Raw genomic sequence first — 25,920 nt, 5'->3', positions numbered from 1 at the left:
CTTATTTTAGTAGAATTTGTTCTGTCTATTAAACAAAACAACTAAATATGAAACTTTAAGGAAACTGTGTTAGTCATTTAATTATTGCATATTACATAATGTAAGAGTGGATGCTTCATACAAGTACTAATGTAAAATTATGCAATGAATTCTAATTGTTATTTTTGTGCTCTCCACTGTATATTTTGTGATTCTTATGTTTTTTGAAAGGCATCACCCTTTTAACCAGGATTTCAAGTAATACTTACATCCACACTATAAATGCTGTCTAGAAAATCATTCTGTACAATACAATTATACAACTGTTTATGACTTGTATAGTTCATATTTCATAATTCTGTATAGTTTCATATTTATATCCTGTTCATAGCTTGTACACTCACTACAGCCTGTACATACTTATAGTTATAACATATTCATAACATACCTTCATACCATGTACATTGTAACATACCCATAATAGACCCATGGTTTGTACCCTCTCTACAATAGACCCATTTTTGTAATATATCTATATAACTATATTATTGCTAATATATATATTGCTAAAGCACTTTCTGGGTGGATGCAAACTGCATTTCGTTGCCTTGTACCTGTGACATGTGCAATGACAATAAAGTTGAATTCTAATTCTATTCTACAACATACAGTTGAAAGAAAGCAACACAACATTCTCAAAAGTACAAACAGCATAGTGAAACAGTGCTAGAACTTGGTAGTTCACTCACTGTTTCAGCTGTTACATAATGGAGTAAGCATCCTCCTGTTAAATGATGTTGCCAAGAGCCATCTTACATACCATCTGGTGTATTCTGGTACATTCTCTGTGTCAACACCCATCAACATACCCAGCATATGTAGTTTTGTAACAAAGAGAGTTCTCGTTTTCTTTCATGTATCTTCTGTGTGTTTTCAAAGACAGCAGTTCTTACATAATTTAGGTCACTTTGCTAAAAGTAAATGAAGACAGCACTCTGACAAAACTGTTGGAGACAGAGATAGATTTGTTTGGGAAATTTCAGCTCACAAAGGGCAACAATAAACCCAGCAAGATGAAGAGATCAATTCAAGTGGAAGACAACATAAAAAAAAAATTATTCAATTAGACTCGGAAGAAATATACTTACAAAATGAATGAGTTGTGTGTTGTAAGTTATTGTAATGTACGTGTACAAAATACCCATCACACTTTCAGTGTTTTAATTGTTTTATTGCTCTTTTTTAAATCTACTAAATCCATTGATACAAGAAATTCATCTTCCTAATATTTATCCACAAACTTCCACTTGTGTATAAAAAATGTTAGTCTACTATTCGAATGACTGTGCAATCAGAACAAGTCAAACACCATTTTGCATATTTTTTTTAAATATATTCAACTGCCCCATGACCTGGACCACAGTGGTGGTTAAACACAGAAGTGGTTAATTCAACCACTCCGAGTGTCAATGTGCTGTAATATTGTTACCTGTTAAATATTCAACAGTCAACATACTTAAAAAAAAAAAAAAAAAAAAAAAGAAAAGAAAAAAGTTTTATGCATTTTTTTTACATTAATCTGCACAGGAGTAGCTACACTGCAAGTGTATGGGTGTACAACCAGTAAGGGAATAGAGGTGAAGTCAAGTGAAACATCCTACACAATTAAATGAAGAAAAACTGGTATGTGGCGGTGGAGGTGTGGCCTGAATGAATGTACTCATCAGGGCAATGAGGGATCACTTACATCAGACAAGTCTTTTTTTTTTTTCCTACCTGCAGTGCTGACGACATGAAATGGGAAAAACAGCCACATGGTTCACACATGAGTACATTAAAAATGACAGTATTTTGTCTGTTTACATTTCAATCTGTATCTTAAAGACACCATGTATAAAATCATTTTCTGGGCCACACACTGGAATTACTGCAGATAATTTACACCACGCTGCCAACATACACACTACCACAGGTTGAAGGCTGGACAGTGGGAAGAAAAATAAATAAATTAAAAAAAGAAATCATAATATGAGTTTTGGGTCTGTTTATTCAATCCTGTTTATAAAAAAATATTAAGACCTACTGACCTAATGATCTTTTAAAATGTGCTTACTTTCACTGGCTACGTCTTTGTTTCTGGTGTCATTCACTTGTAGAACTACATTCTAAGTAAAAGGGGGAAAAAGTAAAGTCTTTTTATAATGGCAACAAAATTATTAAAACGTGAATGTGAATATAATTCCTCAGCAAGGTAAATTTGTTTTAAATACAAAATATATTTTTAGTTTTCTTTTCTTTTTAGCAGAACAGAGCAGTTTTAATTTCTATACCTTACCACAAGTAAAACAAATAACAAACTCTTAGTACTGACCATTGATATCACGTGTGTAATTACTTTGGGACTGTTCGGAATTGATTACCTCTGTTAAGGGTTCTTTAATTAATTTAACTCATTTGTTAGACTGGTTCCAAAGATTTTATTTAAGTGATACTTTACCTAAAATAAACTATATCTGTCAGCAGACAACATTTTGAAAAGTCATGAAATACAATACAACTGTACAAATCTGAAAGCCATACGCCCTATAAAACTAGGGGCACTTGCTATCATAATTCAGATCTTATTTCACATCTTGCCAGCAACTTAAGAAGTTCTATTGCTAGAATAAGTCACTTTTCTTTTGATTAAACTTCGGAGTATATTTACATAAACTGCCTTAGCCACAGATAAATTTGTTAAGAATCAGAATAGTCATTAATCCTTTTTGTTGTATTGTGGTATCATAACATCAACACACACACAAAAATATACAATTTTTTAAAAACCTTTTTGTTTCCTAATAAATGTGCCACATTTTATCTATTTTGTGGGAGAGAAAAAAAAAAGGTGGTTGCCTCAGAAACCCAGCATCAGCACATGTAATACTTTGCTCTGGGCAATTAGCAGAGATCAGTTACCATCTCATGGAAATTGTTCATTGACATTCCACGTCATCAGTAACAAGTTAATTATCAGGAAAAGCCCGTCATGTTCCCTGACTGACAAAAGTGCTGAGCGTCCACACTTAAATCTGATTTCATACAGCACAGTATGGGAAGGTAATCTTTTCTCAAATCACAACCACATTAATTTCACCAAATATGTCACCAACTTCATATTGGAATTGAAATCAACACTAAATGGTAAATATTATCAAAGTGTTATAAAAATGATCAAACAGCTTTGACTCTTATCTGGAAAAATGTTTCCTACAAAACAATTGCACATAAAAATACCACATCTTTCAAGAACAATCAAAGCATCTTACTGCTCACACAACAATGTGCAAAGGTACTCAGCATCTTAACTCATTAAATTTTTAAGAAATAAACCTGTCAAAATAAGATAAAGCTATCATTATGTTTTGCAAAAAGTGTTAAAGAAACTGTATAAGTGCTACGGGAGTCTTTACAGTCTGTCAGTCAGCGATTTGGGGGGGGATCCATTTCATTCATAAAAAATAGGAAAGATTCAAAGCCATGTGTGAACCTCTGATGTTGTTTTTAACATATCAACTTCCATCCTTTAAGACAAAATGCACAAATATGGTTCTTCATGCTCATGCATAGAACCAGAAAGTGTCTCATAAGTTTCTACTGCATATTCACACATGTAGATGTAGAAACTGCAGTCGGTCTTCATACAAGTGCAAACACGACAATGCAAGAAAGGCCCCGCCTCCATCGCCTGACAGTGGATTAGGAATGAACTGATCACCTCTTACTACAGGAAAGAGGTGAAACCAGGTTAAGAGGATTTTTAAGGTCTCGTTTGAAGCAAACAAATTTTTAACAATACAGCTTTTTCTTTATGAATATGCAATTGTGACAAACTATAAGAAGGAATAATAAGTTCTTCCACCAGATCATAAGCAGCTTCTGACTACAAAGACAATCTGCTGGAAAGTGCTCTTGTCTGAAATGGATATGGCTCCTCCAAGTCCACCGCCATCACCACCATCCTATACGTTTGCACTTATAGTTTTACTCCTGCCCGAATCCTTCTGTTTCCTCTATGGCAAACATGAGTTTCTCCTTCAGCTGTTCGTAGCTCTTATAAGGAGGGAGGTCCAGACGATTAAAGCTACATAAAACAAGAAGACAGAAACAGAGGGTGGCCAGAAGTGCTCTATTAGTATTAAGTTAACATTTTCTTTCTAGGTCATTCATAATGATGACAAGTGTGTTGTGTTTGCATTTATAAATGATAACATTTGTTCAGCTGCAGTAATGTCCCACGGTACTGCGCACAGCGAAGACATCTGCTAAATAAACACTTAACGAGCAACAATGTATTCTCACATAGCATTATATAACAACAAACACCAACATCTCAGGCTAAAAATAAAGGAACGCTTGCAACGGTTGAATCAGAAATGACTAATAGGGTTTGGTCATGAAAGTTTAATCCCACATTAAGCCGGATATGACACGAGGTTTAACACATGAACTGAAGAAACCTGTACAAATGTAGAATTACTGGTCTTACCATGTGTGGCTTCGTGGAAGCCAGTTTTCTTTTCCAACTTTCTCAATGCAAAACTTCTGTGGACCATTGCTTCCTATATTGATCAAAAATAAGGATAAAGAGATTAAATATGATTTTGATATCACATACTGGTTTATACTACTGTACAAATGTCATGTGTCTGTTCGCTGTTGATACCCATTAGATCAGCGAAGCCGCCCACGGGAAGACGACAGGTTCCTGTGACAAACTGCAGAAGTCTCATCCTTTTTTCGTTGTCCATCTCCTTCACAAACTGTTAACAGACAGTTTTGTGTTAACACCAGTATAAGGCTGATATCCGTACATTACAGTGATACTAATTTTCCATTTGTTGTTTTTTAGTTGGAAAAAGAAATATTCACACTGAATTAAGCAGCTACAGCTGATTCAAAAACATATATATATATATATTTTTTTTTTAAAGTACCAACCTGCCAGAACCACATTATCTGCTTGCTAGTTCGGGCATAATGTCTATAGATTGTGTTTCTCTGCCAGTCCACCAAGTCTATCTCCTGCATACCGCACAGCATCACCTACAGACAAGAAGGGGACATTTTATAAATAAGCCCAACATTCATGTTAGTATTTATTTTCTCTAATTTTTAAAATCCTTATTGTTACAGAATCCCTGTAGTATTTAAAGGACCAGTGCTACCTCAAACACTTGTAAAAGTTATAGAGAATCATCTATTGACTTCAGTACCTCTAATTCTCTAGCATCAAAGTACTGAAGGTATTGCTGTGGAAGAACTTCATTGAAGCCCTCAAAGAAAGCCTGTGTCTGCTCCTCCACACCTCTGGATAGCCTCCACTCTGCCACTAACCTGCATAGAGATGACATAATGAAATATTAATAAATTAATATTAACACACTTTAGAGATGTCAAGTGCTTCTTAAAAATGAATGTTTTCAAGGAAAACAGAATTATTTAGTTTAAACATGACATGTCCGAATTCAGTGTATTTAAATGTTACGCTTGTTTACCACATTATGTTATGGAGCATGTAAAAGTAGCAAATGAATATGGACGGTAGGTAAGAAGTTGTACCTGATGTATTCCTCTTTATTTTCTTCAGTTACTAGAATGTTCCCTCCATCTGGTTTAAGCTCATGTGTGGTGACCTCCCCAAGTATCTCCTTGTCAACGGAGAAGAACATCTCCAGACCGCACTCCTCTATATTATTGTCCCTACAAGCAAGACAATGACAGTTACCGTCATTACTGACAATGTTTAAAAAACAAAAGAAGTTAGCTATTATGTCTGCTCTAAAGGTCACTATAGAATCCTATACATTTCCACAGTGAGTGACAAATTACGGGAGCATAAATCATTTACTCAAATAATGCACATGACCCAATTTGTCCTCTCAAACTCTTCATTTGTGTGCATAGGTTATCAAAACCTAGTATCTAACAATATGCAAACATATTTAGGAAATGAAAATATTTTTTTTAAAGCAGCCAGAAGTCTATGTATATATCCACAAATTTTGGTCCACTTATAACAACCCAACAAATGTAAAATACATCAAAGTCTTCGACACCATCCACCACAAGTATAACTCAATTATCACATGTACATCAGAAACTTACTTGATCCAGATGAGTGAATTATAGAATTCTGGATCTATGGACTCCAGGTCTTTCAGACCCAGAGGTTTGTTCAGAATACGTTTGTAAAAGGGCAGCGAGAAACCTGTGTCGATAAATTTGCCATGGAACAAGGCCTGGAGAGACATAAAATGGAAAGGTTTTGTATGCAAATTAAAAAACAACAACTGGGAGAAAGTCAAACATATTATTCTGTAAGGCACATCTATCTCTTTTTGAAATTTAATTCAATAATTAGATTTGAGATCTAATCATTGTGATTAAATTGCAATAAAAGACAAAAGCATAAAATATTGCATGATTCACATAAAGTAATTAATGTGTTACACAATGTAATAATATACAGGGTGGGCCATTTATATGGATACACCGTAATAACATGGGAATGGTTGGTGATATTAAAGTCCTGTTTGTGGCACATTAGTATATGTGAGGGGGCAAACTCCTCAAGATGGGTGGTGACCATGGTAGCCATGTAGAAGTCGGCCATCTTGGATACAACTTTTGCTTTTTCAATAGGAAGAGGGCCAAAACAATGGTGTGCTTGGTTTCAACGTAACTCACGAAATAATAAAGTTACGTTGAAACCAAGCACACCATTGTTTTTCTTGTGACATTACCAATAAGTCTGATGTGTCACATGGCCCTCTTCCTATTGGAAAAACAAAAGTTGTATCCAAGATGACCGACTTCTACATAGCCACCATGGTCACCACCCATCTTGAGGAGTTTGCCCCCTCACATATACTAATGTGCCACAAACAGGACTTTAATATCACCAACCATTCCCATGTTATTACGGTGTATCCATATAAATGGCCCACCCTGTAGTATGGCATAATAATATGGTAGGATATAGCAATGGCAGACCAGATTAATCATGCACATACATTTAGTTTCAAAACTAATGATTTAAACTTATTAGTAACAACTGAGAGATGGTGCGCATACCATGGCAATAAATCGCCCAATGAACTTGAAGTACTTAAGGTGATCCGGGTTGATGTAAGAGGCAGGGTTGATCTGAAGACAGTAGTTGTCCTTGCCAGCATACTCAAACAAACAGTACATTGGATTCAGCACCTCATGAGACAGCAAGAAGAACCATTCCCTGAAAATAAGCACAAGTGGTCAAACTAGTTGAGTGGGGTAGTTCTTTTTAAACTAGATTTTAATGACAAAATCACGAGTTTTTACTGTTTGTGTTGTTATTTTAGCAACAGGGTGGTGCAGCTTTTACTTTGAGATTACCTGGCCACACCTCCATAGTCCAAGCCTTCCTCACCAGGGAAAATTATCCAAAGTCTACGCCTAAGATCTTGTGGGTGGAAACTCATGATCTAAGAATGAATTAATTACACATCTCAAGCACTGAAAAGACAATGTTATTACATATAGAAATGTGGTGAGAAGACAGTACAACCAATTAAAACAATTACCTGTTGAAATGAATCCTCAAACAAAGTTTTGCGTGAAACTGTAATTTTAATGTGCTGAGGCATCGACAGTTGCTAAGAGGAAACAAAACATGTAAACAATGTAAATAATTGATTTTAAAAACTCTGTCCACTAGCAAAATCATTTACACTTTACTTTGCATTTACGTAATTAAAAACAAGAAGAACATAACAGCATATGTAGTAAAACAGTATGATATGCTGAAAGCACGTACCTGACACCAGAATCTGAAGTATTGCACTTTGGCTTTGAAGTCCCTGACATAAGTTATCTGTGGCCCATTCTCACTACAAAAAAGACCACATTAAATTATTGTCAAATAAAAGTATCAAAATACATTTTGATAACAAGTGCTTATATTCATCTCTGGACATTCTGAGCATCCTGTTTGTTTTCTTTAGCAACACCCAAGCTTTGTGGTCATGATCACTTGAGATTATAAGGCTCATTTGATTTTACACCAATCGCTGATTTAAATATATTCAGGCGTGCACTAATCAATATTCTCGACATTTGCAATTTAGTGTGGAAAGAGTTAGATAAGCAAACATATACAAATTTTGTAAAAATTAATGAGACACACCTGTCCCATTTAAATTGAACTCTGTTCATCCCCCCCCCCCCCCCCCCTCCCCCCTTTCATGATGCTTGTTCATGCAAATGTAAGCACTGTAACACACCCAGGTACGGACCAGAACACAGAACAGAGACCATTGGAGTAGGTCTCAGTCAAACTCCCGAGTTGTTTGCTTATGTTGAGAATGACCTCAATTATAATTATAAATACATATATAAAAACAACCAAAGACTTTTTTGATTCACAGGCTACAGAAGCTTTTAACGTGCAGTTGTGTCTGTCTCCATTAAATGAATCTGATCCCCCTCGTGTTAGCACAAGATACCAAAACTTACAGTGAGGATTTCCCTGTGCGAGGGTCAATGTAGGTTGTTGTTCGCCTATTGTGATCTACAAAGTAGGGAATACCATCCACAGTGAACCTCATCTCCCAACCCTCAGGCAGAGGCTTGTCATTCAGCAGCCTGGATAAAGTTAAGTAAGCACAGAGAAATGCAACCATTAAAAGAAATCATTTTAAAAGAAACATAAAATGTATATTTTAAGTTAAATGAATAAAAAATAATAAATGGAATCAAAGATTTAAAAACTCGTCCTTAAAAGCAGGGTTTCCTCCGTACTACTTAACTGTGATTAGCTGGTTACAAAAAAAGCATTTAGACAGAAACCCTTCCCTTTGTGTATCCATAAACCATAAATTTAAGAGCAGTTAGTGGTCAACAGCAAAGACTTTCTGAAGGAACTATCCAATTCCAAATCTGTCAAAGATGTCAGAATCCAGTCATTATGTTCTACACATTTAATCCAGTTTCACAGTTGCCAGATCATCTGCATGCAATTTCTGTGCCACTGTTGACCTGTTCCAAACTCCAAGCTCCTAAGAGGTTAGGACAGTTTTTCAGGGAGTCCTGCAATGGAAAGAATTAACCTTCTACATCAAATTGATGGCTGAAACACAGACCTAAAATGTGTCACTCAGAAATTTGGGCCTGCCAAAAACAAAGTGACATTCCTTTCACTTGTCATTTTATTCTAGACATATCAGCGCTCCCTACTGTCAAGAACACAAAATACACTCACCCTTGGGTCCTTGGGTCTTCCCACTGTGTCCTGCGAGTTGGGTGATGGACAAAATACACTCTACCATTGGTGTCAGTTCTCTTTTCTTGTGAAGGAGAAAATCAACACATTTCATTTATTTATCATGTCAGTAACATCAGCTAAAACATTTTTGTAATCTCACTGATACTTACCCCATCCGTGAGGCAGAGGTCCTAGTGGGTCAAACTCTTTACTGGCTGTGGCTGCAAACTGGTCTTGCAGCTGAGCCAGAAAGAAAACGTTACAAATGTCAAGTCTGCAAAAACATCTGTAAAAACTATTTTTGTCACGGTCTGTTTAAACACAGTTTAGACTTAAAATCAGAGAAGAAACTGACCCAAGAGCATTTGTATGTTTATTTCCATCGGGTGCTTAAAGCTTTTTAGTCACGAGACTTAAAACATGCTATCTGGACTTTACAAACTCATGCAACCTTACTTGAGCTCCTTTCACACTCGAGAGCTACATCAGACCTCAAAGTCTGCACTGTCACTTCATTTTAAAGAGAAAGATGTTCCAAAATGTTTCCAAGACACAATTATTGCAATATATTGTTCAGCATGAAATATGCAAATTACACAGTAGAAGTGGAAAGCTGAAACCTTAAGTGCTTATTCATTAGACTGCAGGTGTTTAGTACTTAAAAGTTAAAGTTATTTTTTTATTTATAAATTTGAATTTAAGACGTAGAAGGACTGTGCAGTATAATTTTTGTATGTGGTAAAAGTACACCATATACAAATGATTTTATAGATCAAAAACCATGCGTAGATGGGCTCTTTAAGCAAATCAAAAGAAATACATCTTCAAACTGTTCTTCATGTGTAGTCTGAAGCACATTCAGTGACTGCTCTCACCCCATATATGAATCTCTGGTTAAATTGCTGCATGGCTCCCTGAAGCTGGCTACGCTGGTGCTGCCATTCCTCGTAGTTACGCACTGACTCCTGTGTGGGTCTTTGCCATGTAGTAGTTCGGGTTATGTGGTCAACATAATAAACTCTACCCATTGGATCCACTCTGCGCTCCCATCTGCATAAAAGGAGAGCAAAAAAAAAAAAAAAGTTGTTTATTTTGCCAAGGATTTCTTTCTAGATATTAAAAACTCCCACAGAGAACACATAACCACATAGTAAAAGTGATTATAAACAATGTGGCATAGATAATTATATGCCACTGAATACACAATATTCAAACTACATATATATCTGTAGTATAAAAAAAATAAAGATGTTTGGCACCCTGAAGGCAAAGGCTCAGGCCTATCCCAGGTTGTTCTTTTCTCAATGTGATCCACATAGTATACCCGTCCATTCTGGTCAACTCTTTGCTCCCACCTGCAGAAAAAATACAAATTAAATAAACAGATTGAAAATAAGCTTAAATGAGGGGCCTATAAAACAAAATGCAGAAAGCATTGCTCTTTACCCTGGGGGCAAGGGACCATTGTTTATGGGAGCCACCCTGGGAATTGTTGCTGAGGCACTGGCCCCTTGTTTAGGAACACTTGCTGTCTGTGAGGAACTTGATGTTGCCGCCCTTGCATTTGATTCATTCTGCTGATCTGAACACCCACTAGCTGATGCCTGAGAGGAACCATCGGAAGCTGGGCCTTCGCTGAGTTCACTAGGAGAAGAACTGCTAGAAGAGGCTATGAAATGAGCAAGAACAAGAGTAGGGAACCTTTAAGTCTGTGAAAAAAAATGTTCTTTCTATTTTCAAAGGTGTATTTGTTTTCAAAAGCGTAGTGACTTTAATACTGACTGAAGTCAGTATTCAGTGCTTTAGCTAGTATATAAAAGAATAATGGTATATTAGACATGAGGGAGATTGAAATCACTCATGTGATGTATATGTAAGCCATTTAATCTTTGATGTCTTATAGTTTTCCTACATGGTGAAGCTGCTGGTTTCTGTCGCATAGGAGGGGGCGGTTGAGTAGGTCCAGAAGGAAGTGATGCAGTGGAGCCCCCTGGAGACCGTGAGGGAGAACTTGTACCATTGACAGCATGCACATTTGGTACAATGACCCATTCATCCAAGTCACTTAAAGGTGATGAGCCTCCGCTTGACCTACAAGTACAAAATACTTAATATTTGAGTAGTTTTCCAAGACCAAAGATTTAAAATGTTTATTTAATCTTACAAAACCAATGTCCAAATATTTTAATGCAATAGTATCTTAAGATCATTAATTAAAGATTTACTAGACCTGTCACCAGTATCTCCATTTTGCTGCGTATTTCCATTTGGAAGAGCAGCTAGCAAGCCATAAAAACAAAAATAAAAAATAAAAATCAAAGTAAAAGACAAATGTTTAATGTGACATTCAAAAATGTATGTGTAACTCCCAAGTTCTCAAATGCTTGGGTGCAAATGTAGTCACTAATGCAGGTAGATATAAAGGTTACAAGTAATGCCAAGGTCTTGTCAGGGCACAGAACACTGATAAGCATTTACAACCTGGCAGCAGTTTCCACCTTGTTACCTCATTGCTATCAAATTCATTAATAATGACCAACATGGTAACAAGCTAAATTTATTCTGCAATTCTATTCATTTTCAAATTACAGATTATGAGCATTCCTGTTCTAAAATTGCAAATGTGTCCCACATAGTATACTGGGTTTGTGTGAGCGTGGTCTCTCACCTTGTTCTCTCTCTGCCAAGCCAAAGGTTTCTGGGTCTACCTGCATGCCATCCAGACAGACTGACAAGTCACCTACAAGATCCTGGGGGTCTCTGTCAGAGCACAGCTGCAGTGTCTGCACGACCTCACATACTTAAGGGGGACAGAATACATGTCAAGTTTTAAGCAGGCACTGTAATTACAAGACAAGAGAACACATACGATACCATAACACAAAAGAATAAAAGCAATTATTAACGATGTCCTGGTTTAATTAAAAACTGCTCCTACAAGCACATTGTTCTCCTAGTAACATTTATTACTAAAATAAACAAATACTGAAGAACAATTTCCTAAGGGGTCTCTGATTGTTATTAATCACCTGATTTTTAAAGCAACGTTTACTTTTTTAGCCCAAACTGTGACAGTGTGAAAAGAGCAGAGCTGAAAAACTCCAGTCACATGGAATGCCTCAAAAACCATGTGCAACAAGAATCTCATTCAGTGCTTTAAAAATCACAGACAAGTAGCTCTTACAGGGAATGTAGACCAGACTGTAATGTCACTGTAATGCTATACACACTGACCAGGTCTGAGGTCCAATCACCACTTAGGAAAATGAACTTACATTTCATGTCATTGGCCTTAAGGGTCTTGCTGATTTCCAATGTAGCTAGACCCAATAGAATGTCTGACTTGAGTGTCTGATGGCTCCAAACACGAAATATCAGTTTGCTGAACGGCGTCACAATTCTGTAGAAAGGTGAGAAATTTTCAGCATACAGCACCAACCAATACGATACAACAGCAGAGAAATAATTGAGGTAATCTGTACAGCTTCTTAGCTTTTGTTTGAAACTCATCAAGCATTGATACTTTTTGTTTTGTTTTTCCCGCCTCCAAGTACAGAGGAAATCCAATTAATAAGTCTATGATGATTTTAATCCTCCATTATATCTTACATTACATTTACTGTCTACAATTGCAACATTCTGCTAAAATATGGACCTAAACAAATTTTCACAGTTGTACTCACACTGTGAGAGCCTGCTTCCATTTAGGGCTGTGTGTGTTGTTGCATTTCTCAGTCCTCTTTGACTGGCCATCCACTGCTATTTCAACATATGGACTTGGACCAAACCAGGTCTTTTTGTTTTCCTTCAGCTTAGCTGAAAGCACTGGAAAAATAAAAATTCTAGTCATGGAAAACCAAGATTTTAAAACCACTTCCTGTAGCCCCATGCATCCTGAGCTCAACAGCAGTCAGTTTATTTACAACCAGCTTTAAGGTATTTTTTAAGATCAAGGGATTCATCAAAATCTAGGTTTCCATGACAGATGTTAAGCATATTAATAATGATAAAAGAAAACCCCGTTAAGAATTTATCACAGTCCTCTACTGGTTTTTGTTAAATGATGAGCATACAAATTTTGCAAAAACAATAACTTACCAGTAACTTGCAACTGGGCCTTCATGGTTCATCCATAACATTAGAGCCTAAGTGGCAACAACAAATGAACCTCCAATCAATGTTATCACATATAACTTAATACTTAAAGAGTGAAAAATATAACCTGATTTATAGTCAACTGTGAGTAAGCAATCTAAATAAAACAAAGAGATACTTGAGACAGATTCTGGTATCTGGGATCATTTTTTGTTGACTCAAAGATAACATGTTATCTCAATTATCACTCTGGTTAAATATTTAAATTGACTGTGGTTTACAATACACAAATAAACAAATTGAGCTATACCCTCACTAGCTTCTTAGCACACAGGCCCAGGGAAATCATTCATAACTGCTGTCCAAATCTGTCACTCATCTGGTAGAGCTTGTAAATCAGCAAACCGCATTGCTATGTGTGCTAGACAGTCAATTTTAGTAATCGACAGTCAATTTTAGTAATCAAAACAGAGCCTGAACTAAATAATGGTTGGTCAGTATAAAAAAAAAATCTATTGGCATACATATTGTTCAATGTTGAGGTTTGAGATATTGGTACTGAGAAACTGAGGTTGTATGGAGTAAAATGATTTCTGCTTGTTAGTTTGTGAGGTTTTATATATATAAACAGAAGGGAAACGAGACGGAGGATATCAGTCAGTAAACTGATATCTGATCTCGTTGCGCATTAGGCTCAATTTTCTCACAGGTTAGCAGTAATGTTAGCCAACAGAAGATTAGTTATTAAGACAGCGTTAAACACTAGACTCTAGTAGAGTTTCCGTTTAAGCTGTCACATCACCATCACTAGCCAGCTTGTAAACTGTTTCATAACTGTAACGAAGGCGGACAAGTTCAAGAACCTGGAACTTTGCACACCGATATCCTGATCAAGGCTTTAGCTAACCATGCATTAAACCCACGCTCGAAATGCTAACACCACTTTCACTCATTCGACTATTTAGAGGAGGAATAATCAAAGCTGTTCCTTGGAAGAACTCTAAGTGACCATACCTGATTAAAGAAGAAGATAAAGAGTGACAAAAACTTTAGTTTCAGCTATGTCTGAATGATGACAGGTAAGATAACAACATCAGCTCAGACCAGTGATCCGCTAGCTTGAACAAGTCCAGGTTTTCCGGTACAAGTTTTTCATAATAAAGCATTGGAGAAAAAGGCTTATTATCTATATCTGATTATCTATATAAGTTATAAGCAACATTAGGCGTCAGACCATGTTAATTTTTATTATAACGTTATACACATTAAAAACAAAAAGACAAAAATAAAACAGCACGATGCACCAGACTATATTTGTCTTGGTATTTTTGTCCCCCAGCTTTCTGCTATTATAAGTCTGGACTAGAGTAGTTTTGTCATTTGATTTCTGTCTGCAGTATTAGTAGATGTAGCCTATAGGCAAGCTTTTATTTTGAAGGGATGTTGAAGCTGCTGACATCGCGATAAAAAAAGATAAAACAATCGTATAATTTAACAAGATACAAGATACGTTTATGTTCCTTTAAATTTTACATTGTTTGGCAGTACATACTAAAATATATGGTTTTATTTATGAAATTATTCAGACATTTACTCGATGGCCAAAGTGTGGACACGCCCACGTGTGACATCCGTCTTTTTAGTCCCGTGACACGGCTGTAATTGTTAGCAGTCAGCAAGAAACGCCGCGGTGTGGTAAATGATATGTTATTTGTTCTATGAGCAGTCACTTTCGCCATTAATATAACGTCTGCTGAAGCACGATGTTATCTCGTCTATTGAAGGAGCACCAGGCGAAGCAAAATGAGCGGAAGGAGCTGCAGGGTGTGTGATAACAAAAATCGATAGTGATAGCCGCCAGTGCTAACCATTGCTAAAAACAAAGCTCTCTTTGACTTAGGATGTCCCAGCACCACACAGTGCTACAGTCCGGTGTTGATTGATTGTAGTAATGTCTTTTTTCTCTCACAGAGAAACGCAGACGTGAAGCAATTGCTGCAGCCACTTGTTTGACAGAAGCCCTGGTAGACCACCTCAACGTTGGGTATGACGGTGATTCCTTTCTTTTTTCTTTTTGCTTATTTCTTGCTGTTCATTTTGGTTTGGTAGTATTTAAGGAATGCTCAGTCATCCAGGTAAGTAAATCTCCAAAAGTTGATTCTGTTGATCTGGACGTAGCGTTTTTAGTGGGAGTAACGTTTCGCCACTCTTCCAAGTGACTTCTTCAGTCTCAGTTTACTGCAGGTTTCCCCAATCGTATAAACAGTACATTTGCATAATGATCGAAACTAACACCACTGAAGGAACAATGCGCTGGGAGGTCAGTTCCATTGATCAACAACCACTGATCAAAGCCCATTGATCAATGGCCATGAGTACCATTCACATAGAGTTGGGGAATGGCTGCAATCACAGCACTGTAAGATGCCAAGAGATGTACCCTTAGACCCCCTTCTCGATTCAGAGATGGTCTTTGCCTTTTCACGTAAATGGCCTCCTTGACTACGCGCTCAAACCAGCGTTCCTCCCTGTCCAGGATGTGTACATCCTCATCATTGACACTACAGGCCACTAGACTGTAGTGTCTAGTAAATAGACTGCGGAGGTAGCTTTTCTGTGTTGTGCCATCCGCTTCGCCTGAGGTTGTTTGGTTTCCCCGATGTATAAGTCCTGGCAATCCTCCTGGCACTTAACAGCGTACACTATGTTACTCTTGTTTGCGTCAGGCGACCTGATCCTTGGGGTGGACCAATTTTTGTCACATCGTGTTTTGGGGTTTAAAAGCCACAGGAGACACGGTGTTTAGCAAAAATGTGTCTTGATACTCCTGAAACATACAGAATCCCTACAGGTTTTTGCTTAGGCCAAAACGCGCTGCGCCAAAAATTGGTCCACCCCCAGGATCGGGTCCAAAACTCATCCAGGTTTCGTCACTTGGATGAGTGACAAAACGTTTCTCCCCCTGAAAATGCTATGTTCAGATGAACAGAATCAACCTTTGGAGGTCCCACAGAAAGGTACATTTCACGCAATCTCTCTGGAATATTGGACATCTGTGTCCTGCACCAATTGTATTATTTACTTTTAAGTGTTGCTCTGAAAGCTGTACTTGTTTCAGCACCAGTAATTATTGATTTTCTTTTTTACATTGCAAATTTAGTCAATGGAAAGTAAGCAAGTTGTGAAAAATCTCTGAGCCCAATATTAACTTTCCACATGTTGTGTTGTTTACAACCAGTATTCAAAATCTAAAGATATTTAATGTAAAATGACAATAAAGTTAGAGAATATGTTACATTAAATATTTTTTTGCTTATTTAAAGTCAAGTGTAAACAATTTTAAAAGTATCTTGATTTTAGTGTGATGTTAATAGCTAGTAATTATTTATTATTTGTATCCCACTAATTAATAATAATTTTTCGACTGATTACTTCGTATATGGTATGTTAGTGCCAGGCTGACAAAAGGCTTTCACACACATCAGATTTTAGTCATACTGTTTCTCCAGGCTTTCACATTACTGACACCTTCTTCGGACCAAATTAATCAAACAGTTTATTCTTAACAGGATGGACATCGCCTAATATTTAACACAGCCAAAAACAGTATGCTGAAATTATTAACAATGTATTGTGAAAGATGTGATGAAACCAGGACAATCAGCTTAAGAGACTCAGAGTGGGATGCAAAGACCATTATTGTTGTGCTGCTCCTGCATGAAAAAGATTAGCCACCAGACCAAAATCCTTCTGGGACAAAGAGAGATTTTTACTATATTGAGTAACAGTGTATGGTTTCAGTGTATTGAAATTGAAGCGGCTATATGTATTATAATGCCCTAAACCTCATTATTTTGTTCTGTTTCATTTTAGAGTTGCACAGGCATATGTAAACCAGCGAAAGCTTGACCATGAGGTTAAGACTCTCCAAGTGCAGGCAAGCCAGTTCTCCAAACAAACTGCTCAGTGGATCAGTATGGTGGAGGGTTTCAATCAAGCATTAAAGGTAGGTTAAAAGGAAATGCCTGTCGTCTGTCATCATCTCAAATCTACCATATCAGTCTTGAACACAGTCATGTTGCAAAGTGATTTTGCAGCAAACATCAGCATTTTTTCAAGGTCAGTTAGGATGAAAATGTTAAAAGAACGTTATGATATTTAATAATATTGTACTTGTAATGATAATTTGTTTGACATGTTTTTTTGTCAGTATAATTTTTATCCAAAAATTCCCTAAAAGACATCCCCTTAAGTGTGTCAGCAGGCTAACTTCTAGCTGCAGTTCTTTGTGCAAGTGTGAGGAGTAAAACACATTAAAACTGTAACACTAGACGCTGGAGCAAATAAAGTACTATTGTAACCTTGTGTTAAATAACGTCAGGAGTACATACAAACAAAACTGTTTATGCCCAGAAGACAGTGGAGATTATTGTGGACTTCAGGAAGCACACAGCCCCACTCCCCCCCATCATCCTGACTGACACCCCCATCACCTCTGTGGACTCATTCCGCTTCCTGGGTACCACCATCACCCAGGACCTGAAGTGGGAGCCCACCATCACCTCCGTCATCAAGAAAGCCCAGCAGAGGATGTACTTCCTGAGGCAGCTGAAGAAATTCAACCTGCCAACACGGACAATGATGCAGTTCTACACTGCAATCATCGAGTCCATCCTCACCTCCTCCATCACCGTGTGGTACGCTGGAGCCACTATCAGGGACAAACAGAGACTGCAGCGTGTTGTGCGCTCTGCTGAGAAGGTGATTGGCTGCAGACTCCCATCTCTGCAGGACCTGTACACCTCCAGGACATTGCGGCGTGCAGCTCGGATCTCAGCTGACCCTTCTCACCCTGGACACAGTCTGTTTGACCTGCTCCCCTCAGGCAGGAGGCTCCGGTCCATTCGCACCAGAACCTCTCGCCATAAGAACAGTTTCTTCCCCTCTGCTGTTGGACACATGAACAATAACCATATGACTGTTCCCACCACTAACACATGACCCTACGCTGTGTTCACTGCATCATTCCATGTTTGGCACTGATCACCACCTGCACTCATGTATATATCTTTCAACGTAGCACTCTTAATTCTTATTCTCATGCATATATCTCATGTATAGCTCATGCACATATCTTTCTACGTAGCACTTTTAATTCTTATCCCTACTTTTATTTTTTCATGTCTATTTAAGTGCTATTTATGACACTATGTTTGCACTGAAGCACCGCAGCAATTTCCTAATGTTGTAAACCTGCTCAACATTTGGCAATAAACCCCTTTCTGATTCTGATTCTGATTCTGATCTTCCAAAGATCTGCGCTCTCTGTTGTGCACTGGCAGTTCCAGGTCAACACATCGCACTTGTGTAAAATACAAACTGGATCATGATTGGCTTAGGAGTTATTTGTGACATCACCAAGGAATTGCTTGTACAAACACATTTTAATTAGGGACTTAATCTGAGCTCAACACACTTTTCCCCTTTTGAAAAAGAATCCAAAAAACACATTTTGGGAATTAAAGACGGCTGATAGTGGGTTATATTTGTACATTAACAAGGTTGTGAATACTAATTTTTTCATGCTCTCATTTAAACAGGAAATTGGAGATGTAGAAAACTGGGCACGCAGTATTGAGATGGACATGAGGACAATAGCAACAGCGCTGGAGTATGTACACAAGGGTCAGCTTCAGTCTGCTTGCTCATAAACCATGAACATGTACGTGCTGGACATTTGCAAGTGAAACTGAATACACTGGAATAACATTTAAATCTACTTGAGTTGACCCCTATCAGCGAATATGTGTTTTGCCTTTGTCAGCAGTTTATTTGCTTGTCTGCACTCCCCTCTAAGTTTGCCAGGGCAGCTCAGATGAACATCAGAATTCTGCTGCTTTAACAATTAAATGCACATGTGCAGAAATTGTTATGTTGTTGTGTTAGCAGCAGTGTTGGAGGTGCTTACAGATCAAGGTTGCAACAACCTAAATAACAGTAGATAAATATTTAGAATAGAATAGTTCATGTACAAATGGGGAGGGGGAGGGGGGGTGCAAAGAGTCACCTGTGGCCCTACTTTTTCTGAAACAGGAGAATCTGGCGATGGCCTCCAGGGGTGGAAGAGGAATCATTTTTGGGGCAGTGTTAATTACCCTTTGCATACCCTTCCTATTCTCAGTTGTGGTCCTTGCGTACCTGATGAGTGGTAGAAGGCCAGCAGCAGCTCCTGGTCCTGGTTATTCTTCCTCAGGACATAGTCGTGTGCACACGGCATACATACAGTAGGGGGCTAAGAACACAGCCCTGCAGGGATCCTGTCACTCCATGTGGTGAGTGACAGTAGGCGATAGAGGTGGGGGCCGAGTCAGACAAATTGGTTCACTACATTGCCTGATTTGTTGAATAAAAGAGGAAAAAGTAACATTGTTGTAAAGATTCAGTTTACCCCTTTGCAATAGGTTAAAGAAGCCACAGACATAATAAACACCGGTTACCTTTATTTAGTATATCCAAAAAAAGCATTTTGTTTTATGGCTTTCTTTTCTGTGGCTGATACCTGAACGATGGATGGATTTCAGATGTTGTTAATGATGGAAAAATATTTTAATAAAGTTTAAAAATCTTCACTTGTGTTTTCTTCTTATAAAAAATGTGTTAATTGAACAGTTGTTACATATAAAGAAATTGGGAACAAGGAAATGTGAATATTTGTATAAAGTACCTCATTTAAGAAAGAAAAGCCTGTAGGCTGCTTTTTAAGGCGATTCGTTGTCAGGAGGTTCATATGCACAGCAGATGTCAGTGTTGGGTAAGCACAGATTAAATCTTTACAACACAACTGGAGAACAAGTGAGAGTTAAAGGCTGTGAGGGTTGCAAGTGGGCAGTTTCCTTCAAAATTACTTCAGGATCAAGAATTGTTTTTTTTTTTTGTTTTTTTGGCTTCCCAAAGAGACCTTAGCATTTATGGACTTGCAACTATTGCAACAAGTTTTGATATAAATATAGTAAGTGGATAAATACCTGCCTGGCTAAGGTGCTTGGACAGTTTGTGGAATGTGTGACGTGTCAGTGAGTGTGGCTTGTGAGTTCACTAATCGTATTACAGGCAAGAAATTTACCACACGAGACTGCTCTTAATCTAATTTTAATGTAAAAAAAAAAAAGGTTGGATGTATTTGTTCTTTTTCCACCGGCCCAAAAATTACGCAGGTCATAGAGACTGTTAAAAGAGTACTGTATGAGCTTTATTACTGATATAACTGTCAGGTGAACTGAGGCAGTCACAGATTGTACTCATGCTTGGTCCTACAGGATTATCACAATTTGTATAAATACTCTTAAAACACAAAGTATTCATGCCGCTATAAACTAGGAACCTTCAGGCTTTGAAAATATATACTGTATACACTTTGTGGTGCACCATTTGAAAGGACCTGACGTAACATGTTAAAATGTCTTTAAGAAGATCTTGAAATCCAAGTGCACGTCACAGAAAAGGGTTTTTGTTTGTTTCGTTCCCACCACCTTTTTTTTAAACACACCAACCAAATGGTTACGCGTTGCTGGATTACCAGTAGCGGGCTAGTCTAAAGGGATAAACAACAGGGATAAAGCTTCTGTCCAACCAGCTGAACTAAGACAGGAGAATAACCAGAAAGGGAACGGGAAGAGGAGCGACAACGTGTGGAGCGCCATCACTTCCCAAAAGATAAAAAGGTAGGACAACACAGTTTTGTGTTTTACTCACCACTTCAGTTTAATCAAAGAAAGTAATTAGTTTAAATGTGAATATTAAAAACTCAAGATATGCAGAAATGGACTTTTGAGTTTTATCTGATTATAAATTTACACTGATTGAGATTTAAACAGTTATTAGCAAATTTAGTAAACCACATGTCATAAAAAACAAGAAAACATTTTAGAAATCTGTCAAAAACCAGTTAAAAACAAAAAAGATATGTTGTCATTTGCTATTAGGCTAATAGCAAACTGATTTCATGGTTTTGTACCCAAATTTGAAATGGAACACTAGAGAAGTCCCTGAGAAGTCACAAAATTAATCAAGCATTTAGCATTCAGTTGGAAAATTACTGTAATTTGGCATCAAAAATAATAATGTGGTTTATTTTTTTTTTCTGCTTTTTTTGTAAAACAGCAAATTTGAACATTTGTGGTTAACCAAAATAATTATATTCTAGCATTAAAAATATCATTACGGTGAAAGAGCTTGTACACACTGGTGGAATAACGATTACAGAAACATAAGAAATCAATTTGGTAATTACCAATATTGTTAATTTAGGGCAGCTGTAGCATAAACCTTGCACTGACATCTCTCTCTTTCTGAGAGAGTGTTCTGGTTCAGAAAATGTAATTATAACTCTACTTGCTAACTTAATTTATCCCAAATGTAACAAGATTTTAACAAGTATTAGTTTTTCCACACAATAAATATTTTGGATACCTTAAGCCACAGAAGTTTTTTTGTTACAATAATAAGCCTGCAGACTAATTAGTTTTCAGCAATCCCAAGCAGATCCGTTACGGGTATTAAAATTATGCTTCAAAAACATGTCTTCGTCCCCCCCACTCACTGGGTTTTACTCCATCACAAATGCCTTTTCTTTCTTCCTTAAGAGTATTATCCAAAGATTTATCACATGCCCAGAGCAGCCAAAGCAGTTTTGCATTAGGGGCACCCTTCAATTATGGCTCTCACTGAACAAATTCATTGTGTCAAATAGCTGTCAAAAAGATGAAATAAAACAATATAAAGCTTCAATAAAAACCTAATTATTGTGGAATTGAGACAAAATCGGTTTTGCAACATTCCTGAAACGTATCAATGTATTTCTGATTTACATTCTCTTCTCTGAAAACTGTATTTGAGAGCTTCCCATGTCAGTACATACTAACATGTTATTTCAGCAGGCATCAAGTTCTCACAGTGACTGAAAAACTACTTCTAGTCCTGAAGACATCATGGATACACAGTTTGTGTATGACCTTTTAGGGTAAGAAATACCAAAACTAAACTTTGACTTCTTGATTTCTTTGCTACCTGTAGTCATACCTTACCATACTCACGGATGCAGATGTGACAGTCAAATACTTAACATTCTTATTACATATTATTTGATCTCTTTTAGGGAAAATGCTTGGTTATACATTTCTGCTACCTTCATTGTGTTGTGGATTGTCGGGTGGCTCTACAGAGACAGCTTGGAGATTGAGGATTTCAAAAATAAGTATGTCTTTGTTACTGGCTGTGACACGGGGTTTGGAAACCTGCTGTGTAAGAAACTGGATCGTAAAGGTTTCCGTGTACTAGCTGGCTGTCTCACAGAAAAGGGAGCTGATGATCTGAAAAGAGTGGCAGGGCCTTATCTGAAGACTGTCCTGCTGGATGTGACCAGTCAGGATAGCATTGAAAAAGCAATGGAGTGGACCAAGCAAGAGGTTGGCGATAAGGGTGAGAGATGATTTCCTACAGTTACATATACGATTGTAGGACATTATTAGATCACACAAGGCAAGCCTGTAAACAAAACACAGCATCATGTTTTCCTTGTTTTGTCTTTTTATTTGCTTTGTAGGACTTTGGGGTCTTGTGAACAATGCTGGACGTTCATTACCCATGGGTCCATCCGAGTGGATGAAAGTGGAGGATTTCCACAGCACACTGAAAGTAAACATGAATGGAGTGATTGCCATGACAATGACCTTCCTGCCCCTCATCAAACAGGCTCGTGGTCGTATTGTAAATGTAGCATCAGTGCTTGGTAGAGTGGCAGCAAATGGTGGTGGATACTGCATTTCCAAGTTTGCAGTAGAATCTTTCTCTGACTGCCTCAGGTAAGACTCATTTAAAGGGCTGCTGCAACCATATATATTAGCTTAAGGACCCAGTTGGTACTCGTTTCTTATTTAGAAAGACAGACAGTGTATCATAATTAGAAAGTTAGCATGGGTGATACAGTTTTATTACATTTTCAGTGATAAAAAAGACCATCAGTAAATTACAGAGTGCACTAAAAATGCACACCATCTAACCAATTGTACAAATAGACCTAATTTGGCCACAGCGTGCCTCAGAGAAGGATTTTTGGTTCTGAGGCCAAACGGGGGGAAATGTTTGTTGCCCTCACTGACTCACATAGCTACATTAACTCTCTTTTTCTGCCAGGTAGTTGATTATGTTTTCATTAATGACAATGAAAAGCTTGCAGCCTGTGTTATAGAGCTAGCACTGAAACCATCTAAATCTATAAACCTGAATATTAGTTGGTAAGTGGAAACTCAAGACTTTACTAATGTTCAGTAGGTCATTCAACAGTATTTGATAGTAATACAATACAATGTATCAGTTATAAACAATTGATAAGAACTCATTTGCACTCTCAGAAAATCAAGAAAGCCCGCACTGTAAGGGAATACTAATGACAAGTAGAGATTTTTAGACTCATTTTTTGGCTTAAATGCAGATGGCCAATCCATTTGGCCATTTGATTGGCCTTTCTACCAATCCAAATATTTTTATTAATATCTCACAAATAAATTGTAAAGCAGATATAAAGCAGGACATGTGTGAATGGTGACCTGTTAGAAAGTGGTGCTCAAAATTAGATGAGGTTTTGTTATTGCTATGAAAAAGCAACACACAGAGCATATCTGTGTTTCCAGGAGAGACATCCACTACTTTGGAATTAAGGTATGTATCGTTGAGCCCGGGTTTTTCAAGACTGCAGTAACGAGCCTCGAACCCATTGAGAGGGAGCTCCATCGCCTGTGGAACCAACTCAGCCCTGAAGTAAAGGCCAGCTATGGAGACAAATACCTTGATAAATGTAAGTACAATGGGCCGTGGACCATCTGAAGCATTTTATTGATGCAGAATAGGTCAATTGTGTCACATTCTTACTGATTTTTGTTTGTTTGTTTGTTTTTTGCTTTGATACACTAGGAATGAAATGTAACTGTTAATTTTAGATATAAAAAGTCACCTATTGAGAAGTGACTTCCAAGATTCATACATAACATGTTAATCCAAAAATATCTTTGCGTGCTTTTAAAAAAAATGAAGTATAAAAATAAATCATTGAACATCAGATAAGAATGAAGGATTCTTGGAAATTGCAAGTTTACTGTGGCTTAAAAAAATCACAAATTACTCTCTGGTCACAATACATAATTCTCTTTTTAAGATGTCAATATACAGCGTTTGATCATGAATGCCGTCTGCGACTCTGACCTCACTAAAGTGACCAACTGCATGGAGCACGCTCTCTCTGCTGCCTACCCTCGCACCAGATACAGTGCTGGCTGGGATGCCAAGCTTGTCTGGATCCCCCTCTCTTACATGCCTTCCTTTGTAGTTGATATTGCACTGAAGCTCGTGCTTCCACGTCCTTCAAAGAGCGTCTGATTTGGGATGACCTACTTTATGTCATTTTGACGCAATAAGGAGGCTGACATTAAAAAAGTTTTTTTTTCTTGATCTATTTTCCTTATCAGAGTTGGCCATGCGATGATAATACGACAACTTTAGAAATTACTGTTATTATATTTATAAGTGTATACCATAGAAAAGTCTTTTTCCTCTGTAATGTCTCTTTGACACTTCTAGACAACACAAAAATACTCATACAGTTTACCGTATGCATATTATTCTGTTTGTTGGGTGTTTTAACGCTATTATTTAATGTGCTTGTTATGGATGTTGTTCACCATGGAAGCCTAAATAAAGAACATTTTAATATTAAGAAACTGTGTTTGTCAGAATGCAAGGATGGGCATGCTGCTGAAACGGGAGTGAGAACGGGCTGCATACAGAAAGAAAATAAATAAAGCTTTGCTCTGAAACAATGTCTACAGGCTGAGCTACAGTTATGGGCAACATGAACACGGCAGTTAAATGAGAAGAAATATGCATATATGAAGACTCATGCACTGTACAGTGGGGCAAAAAAGTATTTAGTCAGCCACCGATTGTGCAAGTTCCCCCACCTAAAATGATGACAGAGGTCAGTAATTTGCACCAGAGGTACACTTCAACTGTGAGAGACAGAATGTGAAAAAAAAATCCATGAATTCACATGGTAGGATTTGTAAAGAATTTATTCGTAAATTAGGGTGGAAAATAAGTATTTGGTCACCTCAAACAAGGAAAATCTCTGGCTCTCACAGACCTGTAACGTCTTCTGTAAGAAGCTTTTCTGTCCCCCACTCGTTACCTGTATGAATGGCACCTGTTTGAACTCATCATCTGTATAAAAGACACCTGTCCACAGCCTCAAACAGTCAGACTCCAAACTCCGCCATGGCCAAGACCAAAGAGCTTTCGAAGGACACCAGGAAAAGTATTGTAGACCTGCACCAGACTGGGAAGAGTGAATCTACAATAGGCAAGCAGCTTGGTGTGAAAAAATCAACTGTGGGAGCAATCATCAGAAAATGGAAGACATACAAGACCACTGATAATCTCCCTCGATCTGGGGCTCCACGCAAGATCTCATCCCGTGGGGTCAAAATGATCATGAGAACGGTGAGCAAAGATCC

At 37.6% G+C, this 25,920-nt stretch overlaps 3 protein-coding genes across 3 annotated transcripts; 2 read left to right on the top strand and 1 right to left on the bottom strand.

The window, feature by feature from the left end:
• Positions 1-1,471: 1,471 nt before the first annotated feature.
• Positions 1,472-14,498, bottom strand: itcha (itchy E3 ubiquitin protein ligase a). The gene is made up of 24 exons (XM_085407448.1): positions 14,372-14,498; positions 13,361-13,407; positions 12,946-13,087; positions 12,538-12,662; positions 11,931-12,062; positions 11,493-11,541; positions 11,175-11,353; positions 10,709-10,931; positions 10,522-10,617; positions 10,138-10,312; positions 9,433-9,502; positions 9,260-9,344; positions 8,515-8,643; positions 7,817-7,889; positions 7,584-7,655; positions 7,396-7,484; positions 7,096-7,255; positions 6,127-6,260; positions 5,581-5,721; positions 5,235-5,355; positions 4,960-5,064; positions 4,685-4,781; positions 4,508-4,580; positions 1,472-4,102 (listed from the first exon to the last, which is right to left on the bottom strand). The coding sequence occupies exons 2-24, from the start codon at positions 13,383-13,385 to the stop codon at positions 4,003-4,005; spliced, it is 2,595 nt and encodes an 864-aa protein (XP_085263574.1). The 5' UTR covers positions 13,386-13,407; positions 14,372-14,498; the 3' UTR covers positions 1,472-4,002.
• Positions 14,499-14,942: 444 nt separating this feature from the next.
• bloc1s1 (biogenesis of lysosomal organelles complex-1, subunit 1) lies at positions 14,943-19,986 on the top strand. Its single transcript, XM_085407447.1, has 4 exons — positions 14,943-15,181; positions 15,329-15,401; positions 17,231-17,363; positions 18,958-19,986. The coding sequence occupies exons 1-4, from the start codon at positions 15,121-15,123 to the stop codon at positions 19,066-19,068; spliced, it is 378 nt and encodes a 125-aa protein (XP_085263573.1). The 5' UTR covers positions 14,943-15,120; the 3' UTR covers positions 19,069-19,986.
• A 955-nt stretch (positions 19,987-20,941) lies between these two features.
• Positions 20,942-25,098, top strand: rdh5 (retinol dehydrogenase 5 (11-cis/9-cis)). Its single transcript, XM_085408037.1, has 6 exons — positions 20,942-21,078; positions 22,291-22,376; positions 22,512-22,834; positions 22,959-23,217; positions 24,046-24,209; positions 24,567-25,098. Exons 2-6 carry the CDS (start codon positions 22,345-22,347, stop codon positions 24,785-24,787), a joined length of 999 nt encoding a protein of 332 aa, XP_085264163.1. The 5' UTR covers positions 20,942-21,078; positions 22,291-22,344; the 3' UTR covers positions 24,788-25,098.
• Positions 25,099-25,920: the final 822 nt, after the last annotated feature.

Source organism: Rhamphochromis longiceps, linkage group LG5, assembly GCF_057381845.1.
Source record: "Rhamphochromis longiceps isolate RC_006_pf linkage group LG5, R_longiceps_female_GT1.1, whole genome shotgun sequence".
Lineage (NCBI taxonomy): Eukaryota > Metazoa > Chordata > Actinopteri > Cichliformes > Cichlidae > Rhamphochromis > Rhamphochromis longiceps.
This window is presented reverse-complemented; position numbering and strand designations above follow the sequence as displayed.